Here is an 18,906-nt window from a genome sequence, read left to right on the forward strand (position 1 = left end):
GTCCACGTTGACCTCTCAGGGTCAAATAATTTGGGCGGCTGGATGATTGAAGGAGTTGCCATAATGATTTTTTTCCATTTAAAAAAATCGCCTCTAGACCCTCGTCGCCAGTGAAATAACCGAGAAACACGGTTGCTAACTTTAAATCTTTATTCTCTGCAGGAGACTAACTAGACGCGGATACACTTTCACTCAGACGCGAGCTAGAGAGAAGCGCGTAAGCCCGGTGGCACTTTCCTTTTATACAGTTCGCCTGGCAACAAGTGACGCCTGACAGCTCTACAAAGATTGGCGCCAAACCGCAGCAGCCAATGAGAAGGAGGTAAACACTTCTACTTAAACACAGCCATTTCTGCTTAACAACTATACTTTAAAACTTTACCCAGTTACAGAATATTATGGAATCTTCTGGTCATAACAACAACCACTTCACTTGAACCTGTGTGAAATGAATACCACCACCACCATTAATTATAGGTGCATAAAGATAGAAGAAAAAATTATATCCTTTTAATTTAAAGCTCCCCATTGTCAAAGAAAGGTACTGATATTGCCTAGGTGATACCACTAAGCATATGGCATCTTCCAAAATATACTTACTCAACTATTGGTGAGTCTTCATTTAAGTATAGATGTTACATGCATTTAACTAAAATAAAATTTTAAAAGTATTGGATAGATGATGGCATAGATAGCACAAACCTTGATAAGATATCTTTTCATGAGCTTGGATGAAATCCTTCTCAGGCACATTTCAAAAAAACATCATCCTGATGTACATTTATTTATATTCCTTTTTGTTATATAATAAAGCATGTTGTCATGCCAAAGTCCATCATTTAAGTTAGAGGCTTTGGCCTGCCACAATTAGAGTAGTACTGTGGGAATTGGGAGGGATGGTTGCATGAGGGAAACACACTAGCCACAACGAATTCCTTTCTTGAAGATCCAAGGTCATCCTTTGTTCAGCACCAGTGGAAGTATGAAAGATGTCCATGGGCATGCAGACAACTGGACTGATCTGCATGATGATCTTGTGGGTGTGGGAGGAAGGATGAACCTTTTGGATTTTGATTTACAATTTTGAATTACTCATTCTGCTTTTTCAATTCTGTTGGCTGTCAAAAATTTATGGTAGTTAGTACCAGCTTACTCAACCTGCCCACCCTGTATGGTTTCTCATTTTCCAAAGGAGTTATAAGGGAAAGAAAAAATGCTTTGGTGAATGTGTGAAAAATAGGTTGACATAGAGTTTATTTATTTAATTTTTTATTTATTTGTTTTGTCAAGTACATATTGGAGGTATGTAAAGATATCATACATAATACTAGTAAAAAGAAAAAATAAGAAAAAACATTAGATATAATAATATTCATATACATGATACTAGTAAAAAATATATAAAGAAACATTAGGACAGGGGATGGAAGGCATGCTGGTGCACTTATGCATTTCCCTTACTGACCTCTTAGGAATCGGGAGAGGTCAACAGTGGATAGTCTAAGGGTAAAGTTTTGGGGGTTAGGAGATTACACTATAGAGTCTGGTAGTGAGTTCCATGCATAAACTACTGGGTTACTAAAGTCGTATTTCTTGCAGTCAAGTTTGGAGCAATTTACATTAAGTTTGTATCTGTTGTGTGCTTGTGTGTTCTTGTGGTTGAAGCTGAAATAGTTGTTGACAGGAAGGACTTTGTAGCATATGATTTTATGGGCTATGCTTAGATCATGTTTAAGGTGACATAGTTCTAAACATTCTAAAACTAGGATTGTAAGTCCAGTTTCGTGGGGTATTCGGTTGTGAGTGGAGGAGTGAAGGGCTCTTCTGGTAAAGTATCTCTGGACATTTTCTAGAGTGTTTATGTCCGAAATGCAGTGTGGGTTCCAGACTGATGAGCTGTATTCAAGGATTGGTCTGGGGAAAGTTTTGTATGCTCTGGTTAGTAGTGTGGGATTACTGGAGCAGAAGCTACATAGGATTAAGTTATCAAATATTGAAGCCTTTTTGGGAATGTTGTTGCAGTGGGCTTTGGCATTTAGGTCATTTGATATGAGTATTCCAAGGTCTTTTACAGAGTGAGGATTGTCTGTAAGGTCTTGTTTATTCAGCTTGTATTTGGTATTCAGATTCTTTTTGCCAATGTGTAGGACAGCATTGGTTGGTTGAGATTTGGAGTTGCCAGATATTTGACCATTCGAACACAAAGTCAAGGTCTCTGGAGATTAGCAGTGGTTATCAGTGGTGTTGAAAAGTTTTACATCATCGCAAAGAGAAATAAAGCTTAAAACCAGAAATCAACAAATCAACGTTAAAATCAGGAGACAACGAGATCTACTCCTGTGTTAGGAAGCAACTGACTGTAAGCCAGTCGCACTCCCTCTCCTTCAGTGTCAGGAAGGAAACTATGGCAAACCCCTTCAGAAAAGCCTTAACAAGAAAAAAATACTTGTCCAGGTAGATCAGGCAGACGTTCCTACCTTTTGCCACTACCGGAATGCTCTTAGAGAACAGTGCAAACACATATGCATCCAGCGGTTGGGCAGGCACTGCCATGTATGAGATTTGGCTTCTAAGCCTGTGCCAGAAGCCAAACTTTGTGTGCACGTGCGAGTAAGATTTCAGTGATTTTCACCAATATTTTCCTTTCCAAACAAGCGCAGAAGCAAACAAACACCAAAAATGGGTGAAATCTTGCGTGCGCGAGCATTCTCATGAGATTTTGCTTCCAGCACATGCGCAGAAGCCAAATCTCATGCAGGCATGCACATGCACACCTCAGGGGCATGGAGATGCATGTGCATGCTTATTTCCACTAATGGATCGGTGATCCCATCCATACTGGCTGCAACCCACTACTGAGGCAAATGCCATGAATTAAGTCTGATTTAAAGGTACAGAATATCAAAAGAATGATAAGTCTGGAGAAACTAAAGCTTTCATTTGCCATATTATGAGCAAGCAATAAAGGGGAAGCCATTTAATACAAGGAAGCACAAAGAGAATAAAAACCTCTTCTCCATTACACTTCTTTTCCACAATTGCATTACTCCCCAATACTCACTTATGAACAGAATACAAACAATGTTAAGAGAAATTTTCAAATCTCCACTATTTGGAAAGGACATATTTGATATTTTTAATTTCTCATGCTACAGATAATTGGATTGAACAGGGATGGAAGAAGATAGTTCAGAATAGTCAACCCAAAACTAAATAAAAATGAGTGTTAGGAAATAGATTTCCTGCTTTTTCATATTGCTGTAGTTACAAAATGTTTATCAATATATAATATCATCTCTCTCATCTTGTGCATCATGCTATATGTCAGATTTTTCCATAGCACTTCTAAAGGAAAAGCTAAAACAAGCTAAAACCTGTTTTGTGTAGTGCTTCATGCACCACATTAGAGATCAGGACACAGCATAAGGTTCAGTTTTAGGCCCAGTAATTTTCAATATCTTCATAAATTATGTAGATTGAAAAATAGAAGGGGAACTCATCAAATTTGTGATTTCTTCTCCAAACCCCAAAAATTTAAACCTTACGCTATCTATAGTCAACCTCACCCCATGCCTAAGAGGTCTGTAGGGGGCATGCATAAGTACATCATTGTACCTACCATTAGTGCCCTACTGTCTTATTGCCTAATTTACCTGTACCTACTTTGCTAGTTGTGTTATCTGCTGAATGAATGAACAAATGAGTGAAAAAACGAACAAATAAACAAATAACAAACAAAGAAACAAAGAAATTTGCAGATGACACCAAGCTGGCAGAAATAGCCAACACTACAGTAGATAAACTCAAAATTCAAAAGGATCTTGACATACTTGAACACTAGGTCTATCTAATGAAATGAAATCCATTATAGATAACAGTAAGGTTCCACACTTAGGCAAGAAAAGCCAACTGTACAGGTATAGACTAAATCAAGCTTCCAAATCTGTTATTCTATAAAATTCTATAGATGTTAAAATCTCCCATTTATACTTAAAAGTGTTTTAGAAGGCAGCCTTTGACGGCATTACAAGTTTCTTTTCATTGGATGGGTGATTTTGATTTCCTGGAACTCTTGATGACCCCAGGAAAGTTTAATTTCCCAGTACTTATTGGCTCTAGGCAACCTCATTTTATCCTTGCTGGTTTTTTATCTTGTTCTTATTTTATGAGCCATTCTTAAACACAGCATGTTTTTAATATTCTAAAAGGCTAATTCCAGTTAAACTTCAGAAGTTGGTTTCTTGACTGACATATCTCACTGACATCTGCTAAAATTCAGAATAAGATTCTATATTACCACACTGTTATAGTATCAGTAGCATTTCATCACAAGAGTTTTACAAATAATATCTTGAGTTCCATGATTCTCCTGTTTGGGAGGCTGTATTTGCCTTCATCCCAACTCTCCATTTCTATCTTTATTACTTTATTAAGAGAAGGAAAATAATGAAAAAATGTATAAATATAAATAACATTAAACAAATTAATTAAAACATCCAAAGTTGAGAAAGGACACTTTTGATATTTTTATTTCTCATGCTATAGATGATGGGATTGAACATTGGTGGAAGAAGGGCATACACAACTGTCAACCCAAAATCTAAATAAGATGGAGTGCTAGAAGGAGGTCTCAGATTGGCAATGCATCCACTTAATAATAACATCCACACTACCGTAAGATGGGGAATACAAGTGGACAAAGCTTTCTGCCTTCCTTTTTCAGAAGGGATTCTTAATGCTGTCTTGAAGATCACTGCATAAGATACAATTATAAAAGTAAAGCAACCTAGCCCAGCAATGGCACTGGCCACAAGAATTCCAACCTCAAGTAGATTTATATCAGAGCATGATAGTCTTAGCAAATGTGGAATTTCACAAAAGAATTGATTGACCACATTAGAACAAAAAGGGATGGAAAAGGTGCCAGTGGTATGCAACATTCCATAGAGGACACCCATAACCCACACTATAATTATTATTTCAATACAGTATTTCCAATTCATCACCATCTCATAATGCAATGGATTACAAATAGCAACATATCGATCATATGCCATGACTGTCAGGAGGAAGAAATCAGAAGACCCAAAGGTGAGAAAGAGAAAGATTTGAGCAACACAATCAAAGTAAGAGATATGTCTGGTGTCTATCACATAATTTATCATGGATTTGGGGACAATGACTGAAACAATGCCCAAATCCTGCAGAGCTAAATTCATGAGAAAGAAATACATGGGGCTGTGTAGTCTATGGTCTAAAGCAATTGCAGAGATGATTAGAAGATTTGTTGTTACAGTTGTCAGATATAACACAAAAAAGAAAAAGAAATGCAAAAACTGCAGATGCTGATTTTTTGAGAATTCCAGAAGCAGAAAGTAAGACACTGTGGTTTGGTTCTACATGTTTTATTTATGATAGAGCTGGCAAAACTACAAACAAAGAAAAGAGGGAAATTTAGTTAAAGTTTTGGAGGCAGCATTTTGATATGTGATGAGAATACAAAACATCAAGAAGCATAAACATAATGAACAGAGGTTCAGAGCACTGAAAACAGGGTTGTAGAATGGGGATATTCAAATACATTATTTCCCATTTTTACCCATCTGCATACAGAAACAATCACCAAACTCAAACTCAGTTTGAAAAGACAGTATCCCATCCAATATAAGCCCAAAGTGTTTGTAGCAGAGTTTGAACAGAAAATGAGCCACATTTTTATTCTGACATCTCAGCATTTTTTTTCAACACATTCAACAATAATACCTAACTTATTTAAAAACAGAGAAATAGAAACAGATTTTACCCCACTTTTCTTTTTTTCAAATACAGATGGATGCCGAGATGATTTTGCCATTCCTAATTTAAGTGTTAGGGATTAGTTCATCCATGAAGTTTTGGTTCACATTTTTGAAATTATAACTTTTTTATTCTTCATAATGATCATGTGAAAAAGATAGCAAAGTTATATATTTGGTTAATTCATTATTTAAAGTCTACACAGAAATCTCTCCAAAGTTCTCTTCACCACTAAGTCACTGCTATCCAACTAATTTTCATATACTGAAACATCTATCTGCAGTCATATATATTTCTATTATGAATGTTTATTAATTTTCTTTTATTTCCCTCAAAAGTCTTGTACACCAAAATGAAATTGACTTATATGTGCTTGTTAACATAGTTAGCAAATGTAAATAAAACTGACTTCTCTATGCTCATTACCATAATTGGCCATTAAGAAAACAATAGCTTCCTGGAGGACCAGTTATAATATCACACAGAATAATAATATCTCAGATTCACTGTTCTACAGGTAAAAATTGTGAGCATGAAAACAGCTATTCTTACATAATTTTGGGGTGCTAAAAATGAAAATAACATTTTAAAATGTACATTGGCTCTAGTTTCCATGATATAAGTAATCAACTAATGAAGTATGAAGTTTATAAAATGAATGATGCAACTTATACCATAGATTACATAGTCAGTATTGGTGACCAATAGAAAACCACCACACGTACTAAGATGATGGAATATTAGCTAATATTACATCACCAAATTCTATAAAAGTCATAGTATCTGTTACTTGGTGAGTTAAATGACGTCTTTAAACATTGTTTTATGCTAGTAAATTTAGTTATTCATTGAATCTGTTTAAATAAAGCAGATCATTTCTGCTATATTTGTGGTGAGGTTACTTTTGCATCTCAAACGCAAGGAATCACAACCGTGATTAAGAAAGCCTACAACTTCATTTCGCTCCCGCTAGATTTGTCAAAATATATACATCACTAGAGCTGGGAGGAACCTCCTAGGAAATTTACTACCCCATCTTATCAGGAGGCTTTAAACTAGATCGGAGATGGCCAGGTGACCAAACTAAGAGACTGAACAATGCACAAAATAAGGAAGGGGAGCAAGTCAAGCCTATAAATCAGTCAGAGGATTAAAAATGTCCACCCAGAATCAGACACAAACAACTAAAATGCCTGTACACAAACACATAAACCCTGGGGAACAAACAGGATGAACTGGAATTACTAATGCAAGAGGGTGAATATGATCTAATTGGAATAACAGAAACCTGGTGGGACAAAACACGTGGCTGGAACATGCAGATAAAGGTTTACAATCTCTTCAAGAAAAATAAGTCAAATAAGAAAGGAGGTGGAGTTGAACTATACATAAAAGACCACTACACTGTCACAGAACTGTATCCAACCAAGGAAGATAATCCTCTAGAAAGCATATGGGTTAACATAAAAGAAAAAAAGCACAACACTACTATAGGAGTATACTACAGGCCACCAAACCAAACTGATACAATGGACAACCTCTTTACAAGGCAACTAACAGAAATATGCAATAAGTACAACACAACAATAATGGGGGACTTTAACTACCCTGACATTAACTGGAAAACCAACTCAGCACCAAACAGAAAGTCTAATAGATTTCTCACCAGTCTTGCAGAAAACTTTCTAGCCCAAAAAAGTGGAAACAGGAACCAGAGGGTCTGCAATACTAGATCTAATACTAACAAATAGGGATGAAATGATACAGGGAATCAAAGTAGATGGGACGTTGGGTGAGAGTGACCATGTCATCCTAAAATTCAATATAATACAATCACTAATTGCTGAACCCAACACCACTACAGTCTCAGACTTCAGAAAAGCGGACTTCAACAAGCTTAGAGACAACCTGGAAAATATCCCCTGGAAGGAAGTTCTAAAGGGCAAATTCACGCAGGAAGCCTGGGAGGTCCTCAAAAACTCAATCACAGATGCCCAACACAATACAATCCCTGTGAAAAAGAAAAACAGGAAAACTAAAAAGAAACCAGCATGGCTAAACAAAGACCTCACAGACAACCTTAAAAAAAAAAAGGCCAAATACAAAAAATGGAAAGTAGGACACATAACTAAGGTGGAATTTCAACAAACAGCAAGAATCTGCAAACCAAAAATAAGAACAGCAAAGGCCCAACATGAACAATACCTAGCAATGAAAGTCAATGACAAAAAAGCTTCTTCCACACATAAACAAAAGAAGAAAATCAAGGAAACAGTCACTACACTAAAAAATGAAGACGGTAAAGAAATCACAGACAACAGAGATAAAGCACGGCTGCTCAATGCCTCTTTTACATCAGTCTTCACACAAAAAGGAACCAACTAACCAATAAACAGCCACGGAACTGAACTCAACATAAATAAAAACAAAATAAGGGACCACCTGTGGGAGTTCAATGAGTACAAATTGCCAGGACCAGATGGACTATATCCCAGAGTCCTGAAAGAACTGGCACACACCATCGCAGAACTACTTCTCCTCATCTACCAAAAATCCTGGACCACAGGAGATCTACTGGAAGACTGGAAATGAGCCAATGTAGTCCCCATCCACAAAAAAGGTAAAAAGACTGACCCAGGTAACTGCAGACCAATCAGTCTGACTTCTATACCTGAAAAAATACTGGAGAAAATAATCAAAAAACAACTTTGCCACTACCTAGAAAATCCTCCCCAGTCTGGGGGGAACCCTACTTAGCAGTAGTGACTGTGAAAGGGATCTCGGAATCTTGGTGGATAATCAACTAATCAATGTGCAGCAGCGGCTAAAAAGGCCAACATAATTTTCATTCTCTCTTTTTTCTTTACAAGTAATGAATGGTATCTTAGCGGGAACTGTTGCTTGATAAATATAATAACACATATATTTAAGTCTCCATATTGAAATTATTTGTTAGTAATTATTTGTATTATATAGCATTATATACCATATTTATAATAGTATAGTATAGAGTAATAGTATACATAGGAAATAAGGCATATATAATAGTATACACAGAAATCAATATGTGGAATATATTCATTCATTCATTCATTCATTTATTTATTTATTTATTTATTTATTTATTTATTTATTTATTCGATATAGTCAGACTACTGGGGGAAAAATAAAAAAAAATTAAATGCAACCAAGATAAATTGAATACAGAGATACATTATTAAATGTTTAAATATTATTTCAGGAAATAAGAAGCTACCATGTTAGAACGCATTTTTACAATTGTATAATTAAGTTTAATTGATAATAGAATCAAAATTAAGAATATGAAAAGCAATACAGGTAATAAAGAATTGAAAAGCAACCTTCAAAATAAGACAGGTAGATAAAGTTTTACGAACATTATTGAATAGTAATTTGGGGGAGAATATTTAAAATATTAAGGGAACAAAGTAAAATAATCAACAAAATGTCTACCATAACTTCTACAACCTTAAAAACCGGAAAAAAGCAGCCTCCAATCCAGCTATATCTATACCTTCCCTATCTAACCAACATTCCACTGATGATGCGCTAAGTAATAAAAAAGTTAGTAATGTACCCCTTATTCATACCATGAACACCACTCTAATTATGATGCAGGAGACCATTATAAAACTCCAGTAGACAATGTCTCTGAACCATAAAGAGTTAAATACAAATATTCAAAAGTTAAATGAAAAATTAATACAGGGAACAATTTAAAAAATGAGAATACAATTAATGGAAATCTAACTGACTGAAAAGGTGGAGAAAAAGTGGAACATCTGGATAAGAAGGTTGGGACAACCAAAAAGGAGTTGAATAATTCGATTATAAATCTTGAAATGTCTCTGCACTACATCCTACAACATCTTCAATCTCCAAAGACCTAAACTAGGGTCCTTTTTGTAGACTTTAGTTCAGCATTCAACACCATCATACTGGACATTCTTTTAACTAAAGTAAATCAGCTAGCGGTACCTGAACACACTTGTAGGTGGATCACAAGCTTCTTAACAGACAGGAAGCAGCAGGTGAAGCTAGGCAAAATCACATCAGATACCTGTAAAATTAGCATAGGGGACTCAAAGGCTGTGTACTCTCACCACTTCTCTTCTCTCTATACACCAATGACTGCATCTCAAATGATCAATCTGTCAAACTACTCAAGTTTGCAGATGATACAAAAGTAATTGACTTCATTTGAGGCAATGATGAAACCTCATACAGATGGGAGGTTGAACAACTAGCCTCATAGTGCAACCAGAACAATCTAGAACTAAACACACTCAAAACCATAGAAATGGTGGTAGACTTTAGTAGAAACCCTTCTATCCTTCCACCTCTCACAATACTAGACAACACAGCATCAATAGTAGAGACCTTCAAATTTCTAAGTTCTATCATATCTCAAGACCTAAAATGGTCACCTAGCATCAAAAACATCATCAAAAAAGCACAACAAAGAATGTTCTTTCTGTGCCAACTCACGAAGCTCAAACTCCCCAAGGAGCTACTGATACAGTTCTACAGAGGAATAATTGAGTCTGTCATCTGCACCTCTATCACCGTCTGGTTTAGTTCTGCAACCCAACAAGATGGACACAGACTTCAGAGGATAATCAAAACTGCAGAAAAAACAATTGTTGCCAACCTGCCTTCCATTGAGGGTCTGTATACTGCACAAGTCAAAAAGAGGGCTGTGAAAATATTTACTGACCTCTTGCATCCTGGACATAAACTGTTTTAACTCCTACCCTCAAAAAAGCACTATAGAGCACTGCACACCAAGACAACTAGACACAAGAATAATTTTTCCCGAGTGCCATCACTATGGTAAACAAATAATTGCCTCAGCACTGTCAAATTATTTACTAAGTCGGCACTACTATTAATACTAGTTTTCCCCTCTCATCATTCCTATCACCCATTTCCTCCCACTTATGACTGAAGAACTGTAACTTGTTGCTTGTATCCTTAAGATTTTTATTAATATTTTTTCTTGATTGCTTATTTGACCCCTATGACAATCATTAAGTGTTGTAACTCATGAGTCTTGACAAATGTCTATTTTCTTTTATGTACACTGGGAGCATATGCACCAAAGACAAATTCCTTATATGTCCAATCACACTTGACCAATAAAGAATTCTATTCTATTCTAAAAAAAAGGGGGACCGTTTCTTATTTTATCTATGCTTCCAAAATGTCTCAGAAATAAAAGATGAAGAGCCGGGAGAGTTGATGACTGGAATAGTGACAGAGGTACTCAAGAAAGACATAAAAGATGCCATTAATGAAATATGCATTTCATTAATGGTTTACTGGGTGCACACTAATTATGCAAAATGCCACAGTCTCCACAGGAAAATCCATGTTAGATTCGTGAGGGAAAAAAATCAGAGATCTAATATATATAATCACAAGAGACCTCCATCCCATTCGGTACCACTCCTTGTTTTGGTCAAGAATCCATTTCTGAACTGTAATGATTTAACCCTCTGTGCCCAGTGACTAACCATAATTCTGACAACTGCAGATTCTCCATAAACTGTACACAAAAATTTGTGAATGTTCCCAACAGTTCTTTATTTGCAGTGAGAAATTCAATGATGACACACTGCTTGTAACGTACATCACTTACAGATGCCATTTCAAAACACTGTTGCAGCAATTCTATCTGTCTGAAGAAACACAAAATTTACACACGCACTTCTGACCATTCAGATAATGTATATCTAAAGTTTCGCATTAATACTATTACTGTAGGCTGAGAAAAAACGTGGTGCATTACTTTCTGGGCAACCCTCATATAAAATTGGCTTATATCCCATTAATAAAATTCATTCAATATACTTGTAAAGTTTCCTCTAAATACATGTAAGTGTTAACAAATTTGACAGTTTTATTACCTCCAATAATACTCAAAACAAATATGGAAAAAAGGGGAGGAAACCCAAATTATTATATATTCATCAAATTCCCATTACCCATTTTCAAACTTCCAATCCTCTTTTCTAAACTCTCCAATTTTCTTTCTTGTTGTTTTGTACCATTTTTCCATTTCATCAGGGGGAAGTTGGTTCCATTAAAGCCGGGGCAGCAACAGAAAAGGCTCTCCCCTGCAGTTCTTCCAATCTATACTGTTTAATCAACAGGACCTGGAAGAGGCTGATCATGTGCAATCTAATCGGCCTCTGGGAGGTATGTATATTTTTCCTGTGCCTCTGTTTAGTATGTATGAACATGTATGGCATATATACATAGGATTAAATAGTATATTTTGGATGTTCAGTAGTAGTAAATAGACAGGGAAATTGTATCTTGTTGAGGCCTTTGAGGTGAGGCCAGGCAACCTAGCCCTAACCCTTGATGTGAGTGATGTCAAGTTGGCCAAACACACTCCAGTCACATGACCACCCAGCCACATGACCACCCAGCAATGGTAGTTTTCCAAGATTGTTTCAATTTAGTTTTTGAACATTTCTGAACAACAAAGAGCTGTGGTGGTGCTGTGGTTAGAATGCAGTACTGCAGGCTACTTCTGCTGACTGTTGGTTGAGTGTAATTTGGCAGTTCAAATCTCACTACGCTCAAGGTTGACTCAGACTTCCATTCTTCCAAGGTGGGTAAAATGAGGACCCAGATTGTTGGGGGCAATGTGCTGAATCTATAAACTGTTTAGGGGGGGACTGTAAAGCACTGTGAAGTTGTAAATAAGTGCTATTTTGTTACCAGACCAGGTAACATCAGCAGCAGAATTTTCTTATCCTATTCTCTTTGGCTTATAAATGTCTTTTGTGCCAATTGGTCATTTGAATCATTGTTTGTTTGAAGCTATATTTAATTTCTGAGTAACTGATTGGTTCTCCTGTTGATTGGTTGTTCAAATGGTTTGGCTTTTTACATATTCACATACTTGATCTAGATCAATATGCTTGGATGGATTTGGTTGACAAGAATTATGTTATGAAATGTTTGGGATAGACATTGTGGAGGAAAATGTCATAATATGATTTTGTCATCCAAACCTCAATAAAATACACAACCAACCACAACACAAAGACAAGCTCTGGCATATATCAAAGGAACATCCAGAATGGCTGCCAGAATACTGTAACTTCTAGGAAATATGATAGCTCACAAATCCACAATTACATTCAGAAAAGATCTATCTAAAGTCAAAGACAAAATAGAGAAGGAAAACAACAGTAATTTAGAATACAAAAGAATTGCAATTATTGTAACCAATTCTGCTGGGACAAACAGGAAGGGAATTAAAAGCAAGGGTTCATGCACCCAAATAGCACTTTTTGTAGGGTATAGTTCATATTCTTACTTCTTGTGTTGTAGATGGATTGAAATGGGATGAATGAATGGGATATAACCAGTATATATATAGATAAAACTAAATAGGATGGGGTGCTAGAAGAGATCTCAGATATGCAAGAGGTTGATGGATTAGAATGAAACAACCACACACAACAAGAAAAAACCCCATAAAGTTAAGTTTATTTAGCAAAGCAGAGCAAAATCATAATGTTAGCAATAAGTATAAGGTAAACAAGAAATATCATCAAAAAAGCACAACAAAGAATGTTCTTTCTGCGCCATCTCAGGAAGCTCAAACTGCCCAAGGAGCTGCTGATACAGTTCTACAGAGGAATCATTGAGTCTGTCATCTGCACCTCTATAACTGTCTGGTTTGGTGCTGCAACCCAACAGGACTGACACAGACTTCAGAGGATAATCAGAACTGCAGAAAAAACAATTGCTGCCAACCTACCTTCCGTTGAGGACCTGTATACTGCACGAGTCAAAAAGAGGGCGGGGAAAATATTTACTGACCCCTCACATCCTGGACACAAATTGTTTCCACTCCTACCCTCAAAACGGCACTACAGAGCCCTGCACACCAAGACAACTAGACACAAGAACAGGTTTTTTCCGAACGCCATCACTCTACTAAACAAATAATTCCCTCAACACTGTCAGACTTTCTACTAAATCTGCACTTCTATTCTACTAGTTTTTCTCATCATTCCTTTCACCCATTTCCTCCCATGTTGACTGTATGACTGTAACTTGTTGCTTATATCCTAAGATTTTTATTAATATTGCTTCTTCATTGCTTATTTGACCCCTATGACAATCATTAAGTGTTGTACCACATGATTCTTGACAAATGTATATTTTATTTTATGTACGTTGAGAGCATATGCACCAAGGCAAATTCCTTGTGTGTACAATCACACTTGGCCAATAAAAATTCTATTCTATTCTATTCTATCCACAGATAAAGGGAAAGGAAGAAGTCAAGGTATCAGGCTAAACACCAGAGGACTGAGAGTTCTATTCCATTTTAGGAATGTATCCAGCTGTATACCTTGTATGCCTGTATCCAGTCCCTTTCTCTCAGACCTTGAAAGGAGGTAATGACAAACCTCTTCCAAAAAAAATGTTGCTAAAAAAAATATAGGGACTTATCCAAGCAGTTGCCAGGACTTGAGGCTGCCTGAAAGAAGCAGAGTATCAACGTTTATGAGAAATGACAATTTCAGGAGGGAAATGTTTAAAAGGATTATTTTGTAAACTCTGAATGTTTAGCTAGCCATATTATGGATTAATCAATCAATCCAAAAAGAATTGGAAAGGAACTTGGAGGTGTTCTAGTACCCTAGCTGCTGTGGCTAGAGGTGGAGCTCTTGCTTTACAAACAAGAGGTTGTGAGTTCAATCCTAAGTAAAGGCAGATGTAGGGTCTTCTGATTCTGCAGGTGTTGGACTAGATGACCAATAAGGTTCCTTCCAACTCTGTTAATTTGATATAGTCCAACCTCCTGTTCATGCAGGAGTCTTCTTAAAGCATTAGAGGAACTAACATTAGAGGGAAGCTGTTTCATATAGGAAAACAGTATGAAAAATAAAACACAAGTAAATCTCCTCTGCATTTCAGTTGTTATCCCCAATTGCATTACACTGTGATACTGACTTTATTTAACAAAAAGAATTGTCAGTGTGTAGAATACTACAGTTTCCAAATATCCTTATTTAGCATCTGTAAAATATATTGACAGTAATTAGAAGTGCAGGACATTGGATAAGCTTGCCTCCATCCCAACCATCCCTTTCTACCATATTTTCATGTAAAAAAAATGCAGTGAATAGAATATAAAAAACATTAAAAAAATTGTCACAATCACCACAGTTTAGAAAGGACAGATTTTATATTCTTATTTCTCATGCTATAGATGATTGGATTGAACAGGGATGGAAGGAGGGCATACAGAACAGTCAACCCAAAATCTAAGTAAGACGGAGTATTAGAAGAAGGTCTCAGATTGGCAATGCATCCACTTAGTAATAATATAGATACTACTGTAAGATGGGGAATACAAGTGGATAAGGCTTTTTGCCTTCCTTTTTCAGAAGGTATTCTTAACACTGTCTTGAAGATCACTGCATAAGATAAGACTATAAAAGTAAAACAACCTAGCCCAGCAATGGCACTGGCCACAAGAATTCCAACCTCAAGTAGATTTATGCCAGAGCATGAAAGTTTTAGCAAATGTGGAATTTCACAAAAGAATTGATTGATCACATTAGAACAAAAAGGGACGGAAAAAGTAGCAGTGGTATGTAACATTCCATAGAGGAGACCTGTAACCCACACCAAAATTATTATTTCAGTGCAGTATTTCCAATTCATCACCATTTCATAGTGCAATGGATGGCAAATGGCAACATACCGATCATATGCCATAACTGTCAGGAGGGATAAATCAGAACCTTCAAAGCAGAGAAAGAAAAAGTATTGAGTAACACAACCAAAGTAAGAGATGTGTCTAGTGTCCATGAGAGAATTTATCATGGATTTGGGCACAATGACTGAAACGATGCCTAAGTCCTGCAGAGCTAAATTCATGAGAAAGAAATACATGGGGCTGTGTAGTCGATGGTCTAAAGCAATTGCAGAGATGATTAGAAGGTTTGTTGTTACAGTTGCCAGATATAACACAAAGAAGAAAAAGAAATGCAAAAGCTGCAGATGCCGATTTTTTGAGAATTCCAGAAGCAGAAAGTGAGGCACTGTCGTTTGGTTCTCCATGTTTTATTTATGACCAAGTCAGCATAACTGCAAGGAAAGAAGGGAGAAAATTCAGTTAGATGAATTTTGGAGGTGGCATTGTGATATGTGGTGGCAATAAAACACATCAAGAAATGTAAAGCATGGACCGAATGAACCGGGGAGTGGGGGAAGTTAGATCATGTAAAGACAGAGTTATAGGATGGGGATATTAGAGCACACACTTGTCATTTATTAACATCCATACTAAAGAATCAACTATCAACCACACAATTCTACAGGAGAATTCCAATGTATGATGCTTTGTGCTTCTAGGAAAAGGGGAATGTAAATCTACCCAATAAATATAAAAACATTTTACTATATCTCTGACTGGGAAATCTTGAGAACACATATTTTCTTTTTGTATAATATCTCTGTGTGTGTTTATGTAAGTGATGGCAATACTTTTATTTCAATTTCTATACAGATATTAGGCTAAAATAATAGCATAAAAACCTTTTAAACTAATATATAAATAGAAGATAACTTACCTGCACTCCTACAGAATTGTGGTAGGGTTGAAAATTGGACAATCCTATGTATGGTGCTTTGTGCTTCCAGAAGAAATGGATTAGCCAATAAATATAAAAATAATTAGCTCTGTCTGCTATTTGGAAATATGGAGAGCAAATATTTTTACTTTTATAATTTCTCTATATGTACAGTGATACCTTGTCTTACGAACCCCTCATCATACAAACTTTTTGAGATACGAACCTGGGGTTTAAGATTTTTTTGCCTCTTCTTCCAAACTATTTTCACCTTATGAACCCACCGCTGCCGCTGGGATGCTCCACCTCCGGACTTCCGTTTCCAGGCAAAGGCTCCCCTCATTGGGAAACCTCACCTCCGGGCCTTCCGTTGCCAGTAAAGCACCCATTTTTGCGATGCTGGGATTCCCCTGCTGGGATTACTGTGGTAAATCCACAGTAACTGAATTTAAACATGCCTGGGATAAACATATATCCATTGTAAGATAAAATACAGGAAATAGTATAAGGGCAGACTAGATGGACCATGAGGTCTTTTTCTGCCATCAGTCTTCTATGTTTCTATGTTTCTATGATTCCTCTGCAGTATCGCAAAAACACGGAAGTCTGGAGGTGGGGCGTTTCGGCTTGCAAAAGTGGTGAATTTTGGGCTTGCATGCATTAATCGCTTTTCCATTGATTCCTATGGGAAACATTGTTTCGTCTTATGAACTTTTCATCTTACGAACCTCGTCAATTAAGTCCATAAGACAACATATCACTGTATTTATGTAAGTGGATTGGCAATGGTTGTTTTTTTCAATTTTCCTACCAGATATTATGCTAAAATATTAGCATAAAATCATAAGCTAATGAAAATTCAGTTTGAAAAGGCAATATCCCATCCAATAGAAACCAATATTTGTAATAGAGTTTAGAAAGAAAATCTCAGCATTTTTTTCAACAATGTCAAATGCTATGCAAGTACATTTTTAGCAATATTATTTAACTTAAAACAGAGAAATAAAAAGAGGTTTTTTCATATACAGATATAATATCAGACAATTTTGCTTTTGCTAATTCACCTATTAGTGATCAGTTCATGCATGATGATTTGGTCCAAATTTCTGTAAATTCTGTAAATTGTTTTTAAATGTTTATAATTATGTGGAAAAGGTACCGATGTTAAATATGTAGTTAATTCAATATTTAAAGCCTACACAAAATTCTTTTCAAATGGAATTCTATATCTTTAGATATACTGAGTTTCAATTTCTGAAAAACAGACCATAAATTAACCTTTGTTCTCTTATTTATTTATTTATTTATTTATTATTTGGATTTGTATGCCGCCCCTCTCCGAAGACTCGGGGCGGCTCACAACAAGTGAAAAACAATCCAATACAATCCAATTAATTAAAATATTATAAGTTTAAGAAAATCCCCAATACTAACATACACACATACAGGCATACCATATATAACTTCAACGTGCCCAGGGGGAGATGTTTAGTTTCCCCATGCCCGACGGCAAAGGTGGGTTTTAAGGAGTTTACGGAAGGCAGGAAGAGTAGGGGCAGTTCTGATCTCCGGGGGGAGTTGGTTCCAGAGGGCCGGTGCCGCCACAGAGAAGGCTCTCCCCCTGGGGCCCGCCAACCGGCATTGTTTAGTTGACGGGACCCGGAGGAGGCCCACTCTGTGGGACCTAATCGGTCGCTGGGATTCGTGCGGCAGAAGGCGGTCTCGGAGATATTCTGGTCCAGTGCCATGAAGGGCTTTAAAGGTCATAACCAACACTTTGAATTGTGACCGGAAACTGATCGGCAACCAATGCAGACTGCGGAGTGATGGTGAAACATGGGCATACCTGGGTAAGCCCATGACTGCTCTCGCAGCTGCATTCTGCACGATCTGAAGTTTCCGAACACTTTTCAAAGGTAGCCCCATGTAGAGAGCATTACAGTAGTCGAACCTCGAGGTGATGAGGGCATGAGTGACTGTGAGCAATGAGTCCCGGTCCAGATAGGGCCGCAACTGGTGCACCAGGCGAACCTGGGCAAACGCCCCCCTCGCCACAGCCGAAAGATGGTTCTCTAATGTCAGCTGTGGATCGAGGAGGACGCCCAAGTTGCGGACCCTCTCTGAGGGGGTCAATGATTCCCCCCCCAGGGTAATGGACGGACAGATGGGATTGTCCTTGGGAGGCAAAACCCACAGCCACTCCGTCTTATCCGGGTTGAGTTTGAGTCTGTTGACACCCATCCAGGCCCCAACAGCCTCCAGGCACCGGCACATCACTTCCGCCGCTTCGTTGACTGGGCATGGGGTGGAGATGTAAAGCTGGGTATCATCGGCATATTGATGATACCTCACCCCATGTCCTTGGATGATCTCACCCAGCGGTTTCATGTAGATGTTAAATAGCAAGGGGGAGAGGACCGACCCCTGAGGCACCCCACAAGGGAGAGACCTCGGAGTCGACCTCTGACCCCCC

The 18,906-nt window shown here is 37.2% G+C and overlaps 1 protein-coding gene and 1 pseudogene across 1 annotated transcript; both read right to left on the reverse strand.

Moving 5' to 3' along the window:
- Nucleotides 1–4,487: 4,487 nt before the first annotated feature.
- LOC139152962 (olfactory receptor 14A16-like) lies at nucleotides 4,488–5,402 on the reverse strand (annotated as a pseudogene).
- Nucleotides 5,403–15,012: 9,610 nt separating this feature from the next.
- On the reverse strand, nucleotides 15,013–15,921 carry LOC139152877 (olfactory receptor 14A16-like). Its single transcript, XM_070726232.1, has one exon. The coding sequence runs from the start codon at nucleotides 15,919–15,921 to the stop codon at nucleotides 15,013–15,015; it is 909 nt and encodes a 302-aa protein (XP_070582333.1).
- Nucleotides 15,922–18,906: the final 2,985 nt, after the last annotated feature.

This window comes from Erythrolamprus reginae, chromosome Z (assembly GCF_031021105.1).
Source record: "Erythrolamprus reginae isolate rEryReg1 chromosome Z, rEryReg1.hap1, whole genome shotgun sequence".
Lineage (NCBI taxonomy): Eukaryota > Metazoa > Chordata > Lepidosauria > Squamata > Dipsadidae > Erythrolamprus > Erythrolamprus reginae.